Here is a 17,631-nt window from a genome sequence, read left to right on the forward strand (position 1 = left end):
TTTTATTAAATTTATTTATTTTACATACCAACTACAGTTTCCACCCGCTCCTCTCCTCCCATTTCCTCTCCCCACCTCCTTTGTACTCCCCCACATTCACGCCTCAGAAAGGGTAATACCTCCCATGAGAGTCAACAAAGCATGGCATATCAAATTAAGGCAGGACTAAGCTTCCTGCCCCCCACCCCTGCCAACATCAAGGCTGAGCAAGGTATCCCACCTTAGGGGAATGGGCTCCAGAAGCTAGCTAATGTGCCAGGGACAGATCCTAGTCCCACTGCCAGGGGTCCCACAGACAGACCAAGCCACACAACTGTCACCCACATGCAGAGGGCCTAGGTCAGTCCCATGCAGGCTCCCTGACTGTCAGTATAAAGTCCATGAGCTCCCACAAACAAGCTCAGGTCAGCTGTCTCCGTGGGTTTCCCTGTCAGGATGGTGACCTCCTTTGCTCCTCCCTCTCTTCAACTGGACCCCCAGAGCTCAGCCCAGAGCACGGCTGTGGATCTCTGCATCTGCTTCCATCAATTACTGGATGAAGGTTCTGTGGTGACAATTAGGGCAGTCTCCAATCTGATTACAGGAGAAGGCCAGTTCGGGCAGAGGGTACTCAGATCTTAGCACCCAGCTGTGGAAGTTGAAGCAGAATGCTCAGATCTTACACCAATCTGTGGAACCTGAGCAGAGTACTCAGATCCTAGCCCCAGTCCATGGAAACTCTGCAATATGGGCAGTAGGTGAAGAAAGAGAACCTAAGACTTGGCGTTGGGCAAGACTGGAGGGGAGGTGGCAGCCAGAGACAGCATGGGAACAGCTCTTGCTAGTACCATGGGGGAAAGGGAGCAGGGACTAGGGCCTGAGACCCTGGTAGACTACACAGAGTAGTGAGGTTTGATGTTCCTTGTCCCTAAGGCAGAGACCTGCTCCATCCCTGGCCATTGGAATTCAGGCACTCAGGCGACCTCAAGGCCCCCATGGCCCCAGCATCTACCCATAGCTCCAACATCCCCCTCATAGCCCCAGAATCCCCCCCCATGGCCCCAGTATCCCTCTATGGTCCCAGCATCTCTCCATGGTTCCAGCATCTCTCCATGGCCCCAGCATCCCCCCTTGGTCCCAGCACACACCCCTCTTCTGAGGCCCCAGCAACCCTCTATGCCCCCAGCATCCTTCCATGGCCCTAGCATCTCCCCCCATGACCCCAGCATCCCTCCATGGCCCCAGCATCCTTCCATGGCCCCAACATCTCCTCCCTCCCCATGGCCCCAGCATCCGCCCATGGCTCCAGCATCCCTCCGTGGCCGCAGCATCCCTCCGTGGCCGCAGCATGCCTCCAGTGGTCTTTTTTGCCTTGCTGTTCCAGCTACACCTCCCCCAACATCTGAGTCTCCCTGAAGGTACCTGGTAGTTACCACACTGTCTGATGACTGTGGGGACAGTGAGCAGGGGGTGAATTCTGACATTAAATTTTTTTTCAAAATATTAAAGTCCCGAGGCGCCATCCTCTAAGTTTCTGTTCACCCGCAAGAGCAGTTTCTAACTTTATTTATGGCTTTCATCTGAGTGAAGGGGAGCTAAGATGCGTCTTAGAGCTTCCATATCCCCGAGCTTATTGACTGAGAAGAGGGAAGGGCTGGCATCCTCAGCAGTTTTCCTTCGCCCGAGGACCCCGGGAGCTCTCTCCATCACTGTCCCCTCTTTACCAGACACTTTAAGCGCCCTCTAATCCCATCAGCTCCCCTCAAAAGGGGTTGACTCAGGCGCTAGTTGTTTTTTTTTTCTCTAAACCCCAAGTCACGATGGAATCTGAGGCTGAATAAATTGTGATCACGAGGCCCCGCCAGACTGAGACGAGAATCGGGAGGAAAATTAAATTTTTTTTCCCTAGAAAACCGCATCTTCAGTAAGGAGCGGGGCAAAGCTCAGAGGCAAAGCAAAACTGAGAAAACAGGGACAGGTAAAAGGAAATATTTCCCTTTGAAAGCCGGAAGAATGGCCTGTCAATCACCACACACACAAGCACGCTCGCATGCATGCACACAAACACACAGACACACGTGTTTCCGCACATGAGATGGGACCCTAGAGCGAGCCACCCACTCAGGGTTCTGGGTAATGAAAACAGCAGTTAATGAAGATGGGAACCATGCTGTAATGTCTCCCGATTGGACAAGAATGAGCTAAGCACAGCACGGCAGCTGGAGGGGCGGATCTGTCACCTCTTGTTCGTGCACCAGGCTCCTGAGGTTCCAGAACCCCATTCTCAAGAAGCACTGGCTTCCCACCTGTCTGGTAGAGGTTCTGCCTCAGTTCTTCCCTTGTCTCTGCAGGCTATCAGATCTCCTGGGAAGTGTATGGGAAGAATGACTCTCGGCTCACACACACCCTCAACAGCACAACCCACGAGTACAAGATCCGTGGACTGTCATCTCTCACCACATACACCATCGACGTGGCTGCCGTGACCGCCGCAGGTGTGGGCCTGACCACATCGTCCACCATTTCTTCCGGAGTACCCCCAGGTCAGCAGGGTACAGCATGCATACTTTGTCTGTGTTTGTCATCTCTGACCCTCCAGTAGGGTGGCATTTCCATGCAGAATTCTCCAAGTGCCTGAAGAGCTAAGGGCGGGGCTTAGCCTCCTACAGAGACGGAGACACGCGGAAGGCAAAGGATACTGAACCACCCTTGGCTTAGCCTTCCACTGTATCTGACCTTGTGCCTCTTTCCAGAGTGTGAAAGCCAGCAGAAGAGACTTGAAAGGAAGGAGAGAGATGGTCTCCATGGGGCAAAAATGTGGTGTCCCCAGCCCAAGGTTTCCACCCTGCAGGTCCACAGCCAGTGACCACGTGGATAGTAGATGCCTTTGAGAAAGAGAAATAAGAAATACATTTGAAATTAAGTGTGGGAGGGGCTGGTGCTGCAGCTCAGCTACTGCACACAAGGTTTGGTTTCTGCACAAGCAAACCACGTATGGTGGTGCACGCTTAGAATGCAAGGGTTGCCCAAGGAAAGGCGTGTGCATCCAGAGGGTAAGACAGTCCTCGGCTACACAGTAAGTTGTCAGGTGAGGCTCCTGAGTTTGCTCTGGATGAGTCCCATATGCATGGAAGACCACCACACTAAGGCATTGCTTTACGTCTCCAGCCTGCAGAAAGAGGCCTTTGAAAACATTTTGTATTTATTTATTTATTTATTTATTTACTGTGTGTAGACCCTTGTGCACACATGCACGTGATGGCCAGAGGCCAACATCTTGTGCCTTCCTCAATCCATTTTCATCTTATTTTGAGACGGGGCACTCACTGAACCTGGAGCCCACTGATTGGCTAGGGTGGTTGCCAAGCAAGCTTCTTGGATCCTCCTGTCTCCATCTCCCTAGAACTGAGATTATAGGTGTCAGTCACAACACCTGGCTTTGTATGTGGGTTCTGTGAAAGGGTTTTCCAGCACAGGGGTATCTTGGCACTAGGGAGGCAAGGAATACTACAAAATCAAACCATGCAGCAAACCCCACAGAAGAGATGGGTTGGGGTAACCACAGAATGACAGCTGCCTTTTGAGCAGGAGCAGAGACAGCAACGGGCTGGGTGAAAGGCAGGCTTCTGTAGGGTCTTTGGAGCATGTGCAGTGAGCTGGTAGAAAAGTACAAGCTGGTCAGAAGTATTGTTTGCTAACCTTGAGTCATGGGGTGGGGATTCCCAAGTTCTGAGTTCAGGGGACAGGCCCAGGACAGGATGACTTTCCACTGGCCTGTTACCCTAGATTCTCAGTCTCTCACGCTTGTATAGCCAGCACTTTACTGGCTAAGCCATCTCCTCCGCCCATACTCACTGGTTTTACCCAATTACCGAATTCCCATAAAACTTATAGCACCCAAACCACAGATTTGAAATGTCGTTAGTACATTTGTAGCACCGGCTGTGGTGTGGGCACTGTCTGGTGTGTTAAAAATGGAGTCGGCACCAGGGAGACCATGGGTAAGCACATCTGGTGTGGTTGCAAAGTTCTGTGGCCTGGACACTGTCCATCCCTACTAGGGAATGAGTACACTGACCTCTGAAGGTCTCTCTACATCTGGCATTACTGTCTCCAGGCTATGTGTCTCTAGGAACTGCAGTGGGGAGACACAGAAGACAAACGGAAGCATTTGCTCTGAGTGAGCCTCTGATGGTCGCCCTGAAGAGAGACTGTTGAGCGGCCTAAAGCCAGATCACCTGTAGCTAGCTAAGACACTCGGAAGCACCCACAGGATGAGCCTGCAGCGAGTCCTTCCAGGGAGCCGGCTTTGGTCTGCCAGGCGGGAGGTTTACATCCATTAGACGCTGAAGAGGCATTTTAAGAATCCAGAGAGTGAAGGACTAGAAAGAAGAGTCACTTGTCCTTCGCTTTAAACATCTCTGCGTCAAATTCATTAAGCCAGATGCAGAAGGACCCTTGAGGTCCTAGAGACCCTGCTTGTGACAATAGCAGGCTGTCACTATAGGGGCTTTATTATCCTGCGGCCAGACCTGCCTTCAGATATCCCAGTCGTGCAAGCTGGGACAGTGCCTCTCAGACACCTGAGGACAGCAAGCAGGCTTTCGTTCCTCCCTCTCTAATTTCCTTTTTCTTCCTTCCTCTTCTCCCTTTTCCCTGTCTCTCCCTTCCCCATCCACACCTCCTTCTCTTTCTTTCCACCTCTTAGATCCTGGAGATAGAACCCTGAGCCTTGTGCGTGCTAGGCAAGTGCTCTACCACAGAGCGACCCCCCCCCCCCATTTTGTTTTTGTCTTTGTTTGTTTGTTTGTTTTGTTCCATTCATTTATTTTAATTTTGTGAGACAACGTTTCCTGGATCCCAGGCTAGCCCCAAACTTCCTGTGTAGCTGAGGATAGTCTGAACTTCTGATCCTTCTGCCTCCATCTCCCAGTACTGGATCTGCAGGGGTGCACTGCCTTGCCTGGCTTTATGCAGTGCTGGGGATCCAGGGCTTTGTGGGTGGACACAGCTTGCGGAGATATACCTCCAGTCCTTTGTCTTGCCTTTTTAAGGTAGTTTTTGTCGGCATTATTTTTCTTTTCTTCCTTTAACACGTTCTCTTACTCTTGGGAATTTCTCATTTTAAACACTTGGTTGAACTTGCAGGGAAGCCTGGCCTCCCAGAGAGCAGTCCAGCAGGTTCTCTCTGTATGAGTGGCCCTCAGCCCAGGAAAGCTCAGATGGCAGGCTCACCTTTCACCTATGGCGTTCCCAGAACAACTGAGTCCAGGAAAGAGTCCTGCACTGTCACCTGCTCTTGGTTGTCTTGGAAACCACATCTAAAACCTACAGATTTCCATCCCCTCCTCAACCCTGACTCCCGGGGCATCACGGGAGCAGTGAAAAGAAGTTAGACAGTCCTTTCTTGGTGCTGGGGCAGGAGCCTGGAGGATGTAATCACGTTCCCTTGTCTTTCTTTGCACAACAAGCACCTATTAATTATCTGCTCTCTGTAGAGATGAATAAGACAGGAGTCTCTTAATGCCTCTTCAGATGGCCTGGGGCACAGCGGGTGACCCTGTTAGAGGAAGGATCCCGCTGTGAGGCCTTGCTGAGGGGAGCTGCACTGCTTCTCGCTTTCCCGGTTTGGTAAACAAGGGCCTTTTGCAATGAAGAGTCATTATGAAGCCATTTCCTCCCTAACAGGCTTGGCACCCATCCTAAGCTGGGACACAAGTTAACCCTCTTCCTGACTCTCACCCCCTCTAGACCTTCCTGGTGCTCCATCCAACCTGGTCATTTCCAACATCAGCCCTCGCTCAGCCACACTCCAGTTCCGACCCGGCTATGATGGGAAGACGGCCATCTGCAGGTGGATTGTGGAGGGGCAGGTAGGTGGTGACAAAATACCTGACCAGCAGTTTAAGGAGGAAGGAAGGCTCATTCTGGATAACAATGCAGCACTGTCCACAAAAGGCCGGGAAGTCACAGTGAGACAGTCCACAGTCAGGAAGCCAAGAGGATTACTGATGCTCAGTGCATTTTCTCCTTTTCATTTAGTCCAGAACCCCAGTCCATGGATGGGGACACCCACATTCAGAGTGGGTCTTCCCACCTCTACTCTGGAAACCCCCTCACAGACATGGCCAAAGGTTTGTCTCCTAGATAATTCTAGGTACTATCAAGTTGCCAATGTTCCACACCCTGGGAGCTAGGGATTCCCAATAGGCAGATGGTAAGGACCTGCCCTTGAGGGAGTGTTGATGGTCCCCCTAGAGAAAATCCAGGGTGGCTAAAAGGGGGTGTGCATGGAGGGGAAGAGCAGAGACAGGAATGAAATTAGACACTGAAGACAGGGTGGACAAAGATGAGAAAATCAGGGCCCTATCAGGTTGCCAGAAGTGAAAATAAAGGAGGAAACTCAAGGCTGTTCCAGCATGGTACCCCAAGTTAGATAGCAACTGACTGAGTTTTAAATTCTACTTCACAGTTAACTGGCTACCAAACTGGTACAGCTTGTTTGGCATAGAGCATCATGGCTACAGCTGCCTTTCTAGAGCAGGCTTAGTCTCCAGGTGCTGTTCAGGGCATGGGGGGTGCTGTGGAAGAAACCATTCTATCCGCGGGTGGCAGGATCTCCTGCCTCAGGGTATGTCTGGAGACAGCATAGAGTGTTAGGAAGTGATGGGAAAGTCTAGCATATGTATCCAAGGATGGGCCAAGGAAAAGATTCAATGTAGTGTCAGGGGCTATAATAAACATGGGTGGGCTTGGGCATCTAGGATGGCTATATGTAAGTAGGATCTTCTGGTGTGGATGAATACCACACATTCCACCAACTCCATGTTCTAATAAAAGGGGAAAAGATGAAGAGCCAAATTGTGAGCAGTGAGTGGTGATGTTTAGAAGTAGTTCCCGTGTAATTAGATCCTGGTGACTCATCACTGTTCTTTCACTGGGCTGCAGGAGTCTCTCCTGGTTACTGGCTATGAATTGGAAAGCAAATCCTATACATACATGCACAAAAGTTTCACCAAGCCCATAGAATCCCCACAGTGTAAACTAATTCAATGGGAGCTAACCATCCCTGGGGTTGAGACTATTGACTTAAGAAAAATAAGAGTATATCTATATTTTATGCCTAATAAAAAAAACAGTGAATGAAACAAAAAAAAGTTGGAAACAGACTTTGAAACTTTAAGAAGAAAAATGTCGGGCTGGAGAGATGGCTCAGAGGGTAAGAGCATTGCCTGCTCTTCCAAAGGCCCTGAGTTCAATTCCTGGCAACCACATGGTGGCTCACAACCATCTGTAATGAGGTCTGGTGCCCTCTTCTGGCCTTCAGGCATACACACAGAAAAAATATTGTATACATAATAAATAAATAAAAATATTTAAAAAAAAGAAAAAGAAAAATGTCTATGGAAAACTGTCTCGATGTTTATTGGTCCTGGTTGCTGAGCAAGCTCCATGTGGACTGAAGTATCAAGCACACCTGTTGCTCCCAGACGCATTCTCACACTCCTTGTTCCCCTCCCTTACAGTCCCCCTCATCCACTGGCAGTCACTTGTCTTCTCTCTGTCACTATAGATTACATCTCTTTTTTTTTTCTTCAAAAAGTCTTCTGCCCTTTTTCCCAGTGCCATGTCCTATTGACAACACCTAGACACTGGAGAGGTCCTTGCAAGATCCCTTCTAGTCATACCCCTTAGCACGCCTCTGTCCCTCTATATCCTTTGAAGCAGAAGTTCATCACAAAAACTTGATGAAATGTGCTTTCACTTTGGTATCACCCTCTCTTCTTCCTGCGTCCTCAGCATATCCTCGGTTCTCTGAGCATGTTGAGATGGATAAAGAGCATGAACTTATGCTAAATAAAGCAGCAGGAGGGAATGAACTCCCTGATTCCTGATCCCTACTCCATCAGTTCCCCATCAGTGCTTTCTCTCTTCATCCATGCATGCTCTTTCACCTGAACTGTTTTGTTTTGTTTTGTTTAACGTTCAGAGTGGAAATTTTTCCATCCTCTCAACTTTTACTCATTCTGTCTCTGGAACTTTGAAGGAAAGCCCTTACCCTAATCCCTCACATTGTTTGGGAACTCTCAAAGCCAAGAAGACAGAAAACACTCATTTATAAATTATCAAAATAAGGCACTGCCTCCTTCTACTAGTGTTAAACAGATCTACTTTCTCTTTTTTTTGTCTCTTTCCTAATATTGCAACAATTGTGAAAGCATATGCTTTTATATTCAGTGTGTTCCAGGCATCTGTACTCATTGCTCTATGTTAGTCATATGTATGTGTCTGTGTGTCTGTATGTGTATGCCATGGTGCACACATGGAAGTTAGAGGACAGTTTCAGGTCTTGGTCCTCTCCTTCATTTTGTGTGAGACAGTTTCTTTTGCCTGCTGTGTATACCAGGTGAGCCCCTAAACTTCTTCTGCCTCTTATCTGTCCATGGGAACACAGGGATTATGGACATATGCTACCATGTCCAGCTTTATATAGGTTCTAGGGATTCAAACTAAGGTCCTTGTGCTTGTGTGGTGAGCCCTTCACTCACAGAGGTATCAATCTCCTTTGCCCCCATTGCTATTCTTTGAGCCCTAAATCCACCCATCTTTATCCCTTCATGTTTTAGATTTCTTGACATGAGAAGATTTTATTTTCTGGTATATGCCCCAGCACATGGTGCCTTCCTGGTCCAAGCTCATATGAGCTGTTTATACATGAGCCTGGGTTTTAAATAGTGCTAAGTAACATTTGAAGATCACAACCTGAGCATCAAAAGCTTGGGGAGCTCATTGCTGCCATCTGGTCATTGTTTCTGAACCTTTCTGGTCAGGAGAGGAAATACACTAAACATTTTTGTTAGAATTACTTATTTCATGTTCATGAATGTTTTGCCTGTATACACATTTATGTACCATACATGTGCCTGGTATTCAGGAAGGCCAGAAGAGGGTGTCAGGTTCACTAGAACTGGAATTGGAGATGGTTGTGAGACCCCATTGTGTATCCTGGAAATTGAACCTGTGTCCTCTGGAAGAGCAGCTAGTGCTCTTAGCCACTGAACCATCTCTCAGCCCCAGGAAACATGTATTTTTTTTTAACACCATAAGGTCATAGTGATATTTTCAATTCAAATCAAATACCATTATCCTTAAATTCATATCTTATAGTAAATTTGCCTCATATGCATTTTTCAGAAACCCCAGTGTTCTTATTTTCTTTACCTGACTATTATATTGAATATAAACCTGTGATTCCAACAGCGTAATCAACATGACCACTGAATGCAGCATAAGGGTCTATCCTTAGGTTTAATTTTCTCCTGTGTTCACAGCCAAAATGCTGGGCTTAAAAAAAAAATCACCCAACAGTATTCTTTTTATCCACGCTTTCATCACCAATTTGTATATAACTAGACACATTCATTTCAGTTGTTGTGTTCTTTTGCCTTGCTTATTAGCAGTTAGATTCTGAAAAAAAAATCATTTCACCTGAGAGAAATCGCTAGGGCTTTTTAAGTTTATTTTCACTTTGTAACTATTTACACTATTGCAGAGTCAAAGCTATAGAAAAATGATGTGCTGGGAAGTCTAGGTTCCCTGCCTGTTACTGCATCTTGTGGATAATTATGCCTACTTGAATCAGTACATTGTATATGTATTGATGTGTGTGCAGGTGCACATGTGTGGACAATGCACATATACATGCATTCCTATAGAAGCCATAGGTCAACCCCAGCTCTTGTTCCTCAGGTACTGTTCACCTGGTTTTGGAGACAGAGTCTTTTATGCATTTGGGGTTCACTGAGCAGTCTAGGCTAATGGGCAGCTACCCCCAGGGGTCTTCTTGTCTCTAACTCCTAAGCACTGGCATTGCAAGTAAGTAGTATCAGACATGCCTAGGTTAAAAAAAAAAAAACCAACAACTTAGGTTCTATGGGTCAAACACTTTATTGAATGAACTATCTTTCCTATCTCCCAAGCTCTCTGCTTTTCTCTTTGACAACAAAAACAAACCTCCATATTTGTATTACTGTCCTTATGTGGAATGTGGCCTTCTGCACTCACTGCCCTCGTGATGAAGTAGCTAGTCCACACCTGTACATTTCCTGTCCGCTCCCCCATCTCCCCAGCCTTAACCTGCTATGGTTGTGTAGCCTCTTCTCCATGGTGGGCCTGTGTTTTCTACCACTGCCATCAACAAGTTGCCAAACACAGAGTGCTTACCCAACACGAACATGCTATTAGAGATCAGTTCATTGCAAGTCTAGTGTGGGTTTTACAGCTAAAGCATGGTGCCCGTAGCACAGCGCCCCCTCTGGAGACTCTGGAGAGGAGCTGAATTCTGTGATATAGGTAAAAATCAGTTCCATGTTGGGAACCCAAGGTTTGGTGTGTAGGAAGCTACCTGTCAGCGGGACTATTCTAGCTACTGAAGGTCACCTTGTCGGGTATCTCAGAGTTCCTTCCCATCTTCAAAGTCAGTCATTGCAAGTGGGTCTTCTTCAGACTGGGATTCTCCTTCTGCCTTGGTCTCATCTCAAGGACACTATTCCACTTCTAAGTACCCCTGTGGTGACTTTGGACCAAATAATCTTGTTCTTTTAGTGTGTTTAGCCTTGTTGCCATCAGCCTAGAGCCCTATGCTATGTGAGGCACCCTGTGCATAGGTTCCAGAAGTCAAAGGGAATGAAGAATCAAGACCAGGGTTAGGAAGGGATTCTTCTACCAAGAAATTGGTCTTAACATTTTGTCTTTTTGCTGCTATGTATCTTCAAATTAGACCCCAGGCATGAGGCTGCTGGGTATAGTCAGATTTTTCTTTGGGCTGCCAGATCACAGACAATGATATGGCGAGTTATTAATTACAAGAGCTTGGCCTTAGCTTAGACTTGATACTAACTAGTTTTTATAACTTTAGTTAACCCATATATTTTAATCTACATTCTTCCACAAGGCTTGTTACCTCATCTCCATACTGTTTATCCTAATTCCTCCATGTTTGTCTAGAGACTCTACCTTTTTTCTTTCCAGAGTTTTCTCTCTGTTTGGAAGTCCCACCTATACCTCCTGCCTAGCTATTGGCCATTCAGCTTTTTATTACACCAATCACAGCAAATACACCTTCACACAGTATAAAATATCCTACAACAGCTAGATCAAACAGTAACTGCATGCTAACCCTTCCCAGAAGCTGCCAGATGTCTCTTCTATAGGTCTGCACAGGGCATTTTCATCAGAACCACATATGTAGAATGAGGTAATGTCCAATTAAGTCCAACCTCTGAGTCTTCTCTGGCATGTTTTTTGATAGGAAGCAAGGCATTTCCAATTTGTGTCTTCTGAAGAAGCTCCACCCAATTTTCTGCCCCCACTTCTATTTTCATATGCATTTAGATGTATTTTTGAGCTTTTCCTTCCTTCTCTTCTTCCTTCTGTTCTTCCTTTTGTCCTTCCCTCATTTTCTTCTTCCTTCCTCACTTCTTTCCATTTATCCATCTTTATTTCTTTTTAAAAATATTTACTTCTTGGATATCTAAGAAACTGCACATAGTAGGCAGATGCTCTACCACTGAGCCACACCCCAGCCCCTCACTGGGGGATTCTAGGCAGGGGCTCTACCACTGAGCCACACCCCAGCCCCTCACTGGGGGATTTTAAGGAGGTGCTCAACCACTGAGCCACACCCCAGCCCCTCACTGGGGGATTTTAGGGAGGTGCTCTACCACTGAGCCACACCCCAGCCCCTCACTGGGGGATTCTAGGCAGGGGCTCTACCACTGAGCCACACCCCAGTCCCTCACTGGGAGATTCTAGGCAGGTGCTCTACCACTGAGCCATACCCCAGTCCCTCACTGGGGGATTCTAGGGAGGTGCACTGCCATTGAACTATGTTTCTGTGCCTCTTCACTGTCTATTTTGGTACAGATTCTCAGTAAGCTTTCCAGTTTGGTCTTGAACTTGTGATCCTTTCTCTGTCTCCTTAGTAGCAGGAATTACAGGTTTATAACACGAGGTCTGGTACTAGTCACGCCATGCCTACCATGTTCCCAGCACTTCAGTCCCACGTAGTTTTTCCAACTGAAGACAGTGACACTCACTGTCTCTGGCCCTGGGTTGATACTTGCTTAGATTTTGTGGTGCATCTGCCACTCTCTTTCCTGGTCATTTCTTCCCCAAGTCTTTCCTCCTGGTTCAATTTCCTTTTCCTTCGATTACATCTCTTAGTTGTTCTCTGGGTTGCAACACGGTGAATGTTAACTTCTCCCATGGTACAACTGGGTAATCTAGAAAGATCTTTAGTGCCATCCTCTGAATGGCAGTTTAGCACTGTAAGTGCAGGAACTAAAGGTCTGGAGATAATAGCCTGCTTTCTCCTCATTCTTATTGTTGACGTTGAAGTTCACCTCGTACCCTATCTTACTTTGCCAGTAATCTAGTATCTTAGGGATCTCTTGTATTCTGCAGCTTAACTATAATACAGTAGGTCTAGGAGGATGTTGTGAAATATTACTCTGGGTAAAAATGTGTTACATTTGATTATGTTGCAGAATATTACTTTATCTATGTAAAGGTGTGTTACATTGTTTATGCTGCATTTGCTTAACCATGTAAAGATGTGTTACATTTGCTGATGCTGCACTGTTTTAACAATACAATGATGTGTTGCTTTGCCTGCCTAAGGTACCTGATTGGTCTAATAAAAAGTTTAATGGTCAATAGCTAGTCAGTAGAGGGATAGGCAGGGCTGATGGACAGAGAGAATAAATAGGAGGAAGGAATGGGAGAGAGGGGAGAGAGAACGAGGGAGAGAGGGAGACACGAGCCAGATAGACATGGAGTAAGACATATAGAATGAAAGAAAAGTAAAAGGCCCTGGGGCAAAACGTAGATGAAGAGAAACAGGTTAAATTCAGTTATAAGAGCTAGTTATAAGATAAGGCCAGACATTCATAATTGACAAGTCTCCTTGTCTTGATCTGGTTGACAATCCAAGAAAGCCTGCTACAGAAGGATCTTTTGTTATTTTTTCATGTGTATGCATAATATATGTGCATCTGTGTGGTGTACAAGTGAGTGTGGGAGCCAGAGACTTACACCAGATATCTTTTGGATTGTTCTCCACTTTCTGTATCAAGGCAGGGTCTCTCACTAATCCAACTAGATTAGCTAGCTAACTTGCCCCAAGTATCCCCCCTTTCCATCTCCTGAGTGCTGGGATTGTACTGGGCCCCCATGCCCATCAGGATTTCATGTGAGTGCTGGGACTCAGTCTCTGGTCCTCACATTTGCACAGCCCGGGGCTGCTTCTGAAGTCGGGGTGTATCAGACACTTTGAGTCTAAAACTTCAATTTGCTCTGGCAAATTCTTTGTCACAGTCTGTTTGGGTGCAGCCTCGCCACTGTCTGTTGTCTCTTGCTGGGACTCCTGGTGGATGTAAGAAATTGCTTCTCTCTTTATCCGCCTGGTCGCTCAGCATCCACTTCCTATTTCTCTTGTCTTATCTCTCTGTGCTCCTCTCTAAATAATGTCCTCAGAAGTAGTTTCCAGTAAATTAATTCCCTGTTGACCCCTATCTCATCGGCCCTTTTGTCTCTTCGGAAGTTTTCAATCTCAGTGACAGATATTTACATCTTAGATAGCTCTATTGCTTCTTCATCTCTGCCTTTTAAAAATATATAGCAATAGTGACGTATTCTGTCCTTAATGTTACAGTTTATTCCGTGTTTGTGTGTGCGTGTGTGTGCATACATGCGTGTTTGTGTGTGTGCGTGTGTGTGTGTGTGTGTGCGTGTGCGTGCGTGTGCTTATGCACATTTGTATGGCAGCCTGAGGTCAAATCTGGGTACCATTTTTCAGGACACTGTCCATTTTGGTTTGGTTATTTGTTTGGAGACAGGATCTCTCACTGGCCTGGATTAATCTGGGCAGGTTGGCCCTCAACTCCCAGGCATTCCCCTGTCTCTGCCTTCCCCCTGCTGGGAGAACAAGCATGCACCATCACATCTGGCTTCTTAAGAGGGTTCTGGGGATCAAGCAAGAGCCTTACCTACTGAGCCATGTCCCCAGTTGACTCTCCTTATTCTGTGTTTGTTTTAGGTTTTGGTCATGTCATTGCTTTAAAAGGTTCTCTCTCTGAGAGCCCAGACTAGCCTTGAACTCATGATCTTCCTGCCTCAGCCTCTCCAGCATGGAGATGACAGTTTCACTACCACCCAGCGACAGTTCATTCTCGTGTGCCTTTCTACATCTTAGGGATTTGGGTTTTGTTTGTTTGCTTGCTTGCTTTTCCGTACTGGTTAGGTTTTCCCACACTTGGTGATTTAGTGGTAGCATTTTCACATCTCTCCCCCAAATCACTATTTGATATTCTCTTTCTCTAGACCAGTGGTTCTCAACCTTCCTAATGCTGTGACCCTTGGATACAATTCCTCATGTTGGGGTGACCCCAACTATAAAATTGTTTTCATTGATACTTCATAACTCTAATTTTTCTACTGTTCGGAATCGTAATGTAAATATCAGTGTTTTCCAATGGTCTTTGGTGACCTCTATGAAAGGGTCTTTCTATCAAAGAAAGGGGGTTGAAAACCTTTGCTCTAGACCTCAAAAGTGAGGCACTCATGGGGAGATGCTTATCTTCTTTTTGTTCTCCCCCCCCCACACACACACACACAAGTACAGGCCTGGGGAGGAAGAGAAGCAGACTCCATATTTATAGTGAGTACTGCATTAGTTCCCCTTTCCAGCAGCCAGAGGCTTTTTTCTTCTTTCACCTCAGTTTTGCTTGCAGAATGTGAAGGGGCAGACTGGACCCTTTTGCTCATCTCGGCGGTGCAAAGGCCCTGTGGTTCACCTCCCTGGACCTTGTTCCAGCCCTTGATTGCTAAGAGAGACCCTCCCCCAGAGCAGCCACACTTCTGGTTTCCCGAGTTGAGCGGCTGTAACAGGCTGACTGCCGTTCCTACCCAGCTCCTCCGTGGCTTCTGGTTTGTAGGGTCCTTCAGCCTGCTGTAGTGCAGGAACTGAAATACCCGTTAGTCACGTTCCATCCACAATACTTCAGTCTGAAAGTTGAAGCCTCAGAATGGCCAGCAGTTCCTTCCCCCTCAGGCCAGGTCCCTGAGCTCTCTGTGTTTGTGTTCTCAGCCAGATTAGTTCGGAATCCCAGGGGGCAGGCTTGTAAAAGCACCTTCGCCACATAGCTAGGCAGTCCCAGTCAGCATGGTCAGGGCCCCAGCCTCTCCTGCAAGGAGATCTGAATAGTTGTCAGAATGTATAAAACCTCTTTCTGGGAGACATGCTCCCTGTCAGGCTGGCCCAGGCTTCCACCTTTTACTTCTCCCAGCAAAGGACTCCTGAGGAAATTTCAATTCCTTGGAAGCCTGTAGTCAATCACAGAAACTTTTTATTAATTATGAAAGCTCAGCCAATAGCTTAGGCTTGTTTCTAACTGGCTCTTATAACTGATAACTTAAATGAACCCATTTCTATTCATCTACGTTCTGCCTCGTGGCTTTAGTACCTCATCTCCGTACTGCCCATCCTGCTTGCTCTGTGTCTCCTGGTGTCTCCACCTTCTTCTTCCCAGCATCCTCTGTGACTAGAAATTCTGCCTAGCTATTGGCCATTCAGCTTTTTATTAAACCAATCAGAGTGACACATCTTCACAGTATACAAAAAGATTATTCCACAACAGAAACTGTTGTTTTAATAGTCAGATAGTCAAAGGGAGGGGCACAGGTATCTCTTTAGAATCTCTCTTTCTCTGTCTCTGTGTGTGTGCCTGCTCACATGTGGTGTGTGCATTTGTACATGTCCCATGTGGGCACACACAGGGCCGGAGGTTAACGTTGGAAGTCTTCCTTAGTTATTTCAGTGTTTTCAGAGGCAAGGTCTCTGGACCCAGGGCTTGCCATTTCAGCTAAACTGACTAGCTAGCGATTGCTGGGGATCTGCCTGTTTCTGCCTCCCAAGTACTGAGGTCACAGGGGCACACTGAACACCTGGCTTCTTTCACATGGGTTTCTGTGGATCCCCATGTTCGCCCAGCAGGCACGTTACCCACTAAGCCATTTCACAGCACCCCTCTTTAGAACGTCTTCATTTTTGCTGAAGGATAACATGAGGGACAGGTGTGGCTCTCAGAGGAGATCCAGCCTGTGGGATGCCTCAGCCCCTGCAGAAGACAAGAAGAGACATTACAGCAGCAAAGGTCTGACGCTCCAATCCAGCGCCCTGCCCAACCTGTCCATCTTTCCAATGAAGACCCAGAATTAAATCACTGGCCCAGGGTCAACTGTGAGCATCCACAGAAAGCTTGGAAGGTGGAGGATGAGGACAGCACCTGGAGCTGAGAATGAGACGGGCTTGCTGTCGTTCTCTCTCTGGATGGGCCATGAGCTGGCAGGCATGTGCTGGGAGTGTGGGTTGATCACAGTGGCACCTGCTGAGCCTACAGTGCACAGAGCATCCCCTTGCCCATCACTGGCCTCCACACAAAGCAGTTCTGCCTTTTGGAAGAGAAGCCATTCATTACCCAGAGCTGGAGCAAGCTCACCAAGGGGCAGGAGTTGGTCTTGCTGGCAGTGGGATATGTTTGCCTGAAGAGGGCTATTCATGCTCACCCTTCCAAGCACACCAGCTCCTGAGATGACCTTGTGATCATTTTAGTAAATGGCTGAAAACTAAGTCAAGATGGCCAACCTAGAGAGAAGGAGTCCACAGTGTGGAAGCGGGGGTGAGTGTAGAAAGGTTTGCCAAGGCCTGGGGAAGACAGCCTGGTCTGGAAAGCGCTTGCCTTACGAGTATGAGAACCTGAGTTTCATCTCCCTGGACCCATGCTTGTTTTTTTATTTAAAGCTAGATATGAGGTACAAGTTTGTAATCTCAGTGCTGGAGACATTTAGAGCCCCGGGGTTTGTTGGCTACGAGCCTAGCCTACTTGGTGAGTTCCGGGCCAGTGAGACCCTATCTCAAAAACAACGAGGTGGACAGTTCCCAAGTAACAACAACCAGGTTTACCACTTGCCTTCACTTATACATGCACACATGTGCATATTTTCCTGTACATACACATGCAAGGCATACACACCCATTTCACACACATGAACTAACACACACATATATGTATTAACACATACATGCATTAACATACACACACACACACACACACACACACACACACACCCAAGACTTCCTAGGCCACTAGAGGAACATGGAGGGAGGAAAAGGCCAAACTATCTGGGGCTGTGGAAGGCTCAAGAAGGGAATGACCCGGAGCTGAATGTCCAGGCTCCCTGGCCTCCCCCAAGCAGCAGCCAGGACTGAAGACCGGCACATCCTCCCAGGCCAGCGTGTGCAGTGCAGCCTCCACTCCACTTCCATGCCTTCCACTTCCCAGTGCATCTTTGAATTAAGTTTTGCTTATATCCCAACTACTTTCTGAAACTGCGAACCAATGCTTTTGTTGCCATTATTTTTTGGTTTGTATGTGTGCATGCCTGCGAACGTGTTCACATGTGCACAGGTGAGTGTGTACATATGTGCAAAAGACTAGAGGCCAGAGACAGCTTCTGGTGTCTTTCTCTACCACATTCCTCCTCATTTTTTGAGATCGGGTCTCTCCCTCAGTCTGGAGCTTGCTAATTAGG

The 17,631-nt window shown here is 47.2% G+C and overlaps 1 protein-coding gene across 1 annotated transcript in view; it reads left to right on the forward strand.

Moving 5' to 3' along the window:
• Positions 1-17,631, forward strand: part of LOC121465135 (protein sidekick-1-like) — a 955,042-nt gene that overhangs the window by 798,001 nt on the left and 139,410 nt on the right. The window contains exons 21-22 of the mRNA XM_041678320.1: positions 2,331-2,522; positions 5,731-5,852. Coding sequence (XP_041534254.1) covers positions 2,331-2,522; positions 5,731-5,852 — 314 coding nt within the window. The remainder of the gene's footprint in view (positions 1-2,330; positions 2,523-5,730; positions 5,853-17,631) is intronic.

This window comes from Microtus oregoni, unplaced genomic scaffold, assembly GCF_018167655.1.
Source record: "Microtus oregoni isolate MIOR12 unplaced genomic scaffold, Mior012 000029F_ref0000214, whole genome shotgun sequence".
NCBI classification, from domain to species: domain Eukaryota; kingdom Metazoa; phylum Chordata; class Mammalia; order Rodentia; family Cricetidae; genus Microtus; species Microtus oregoni.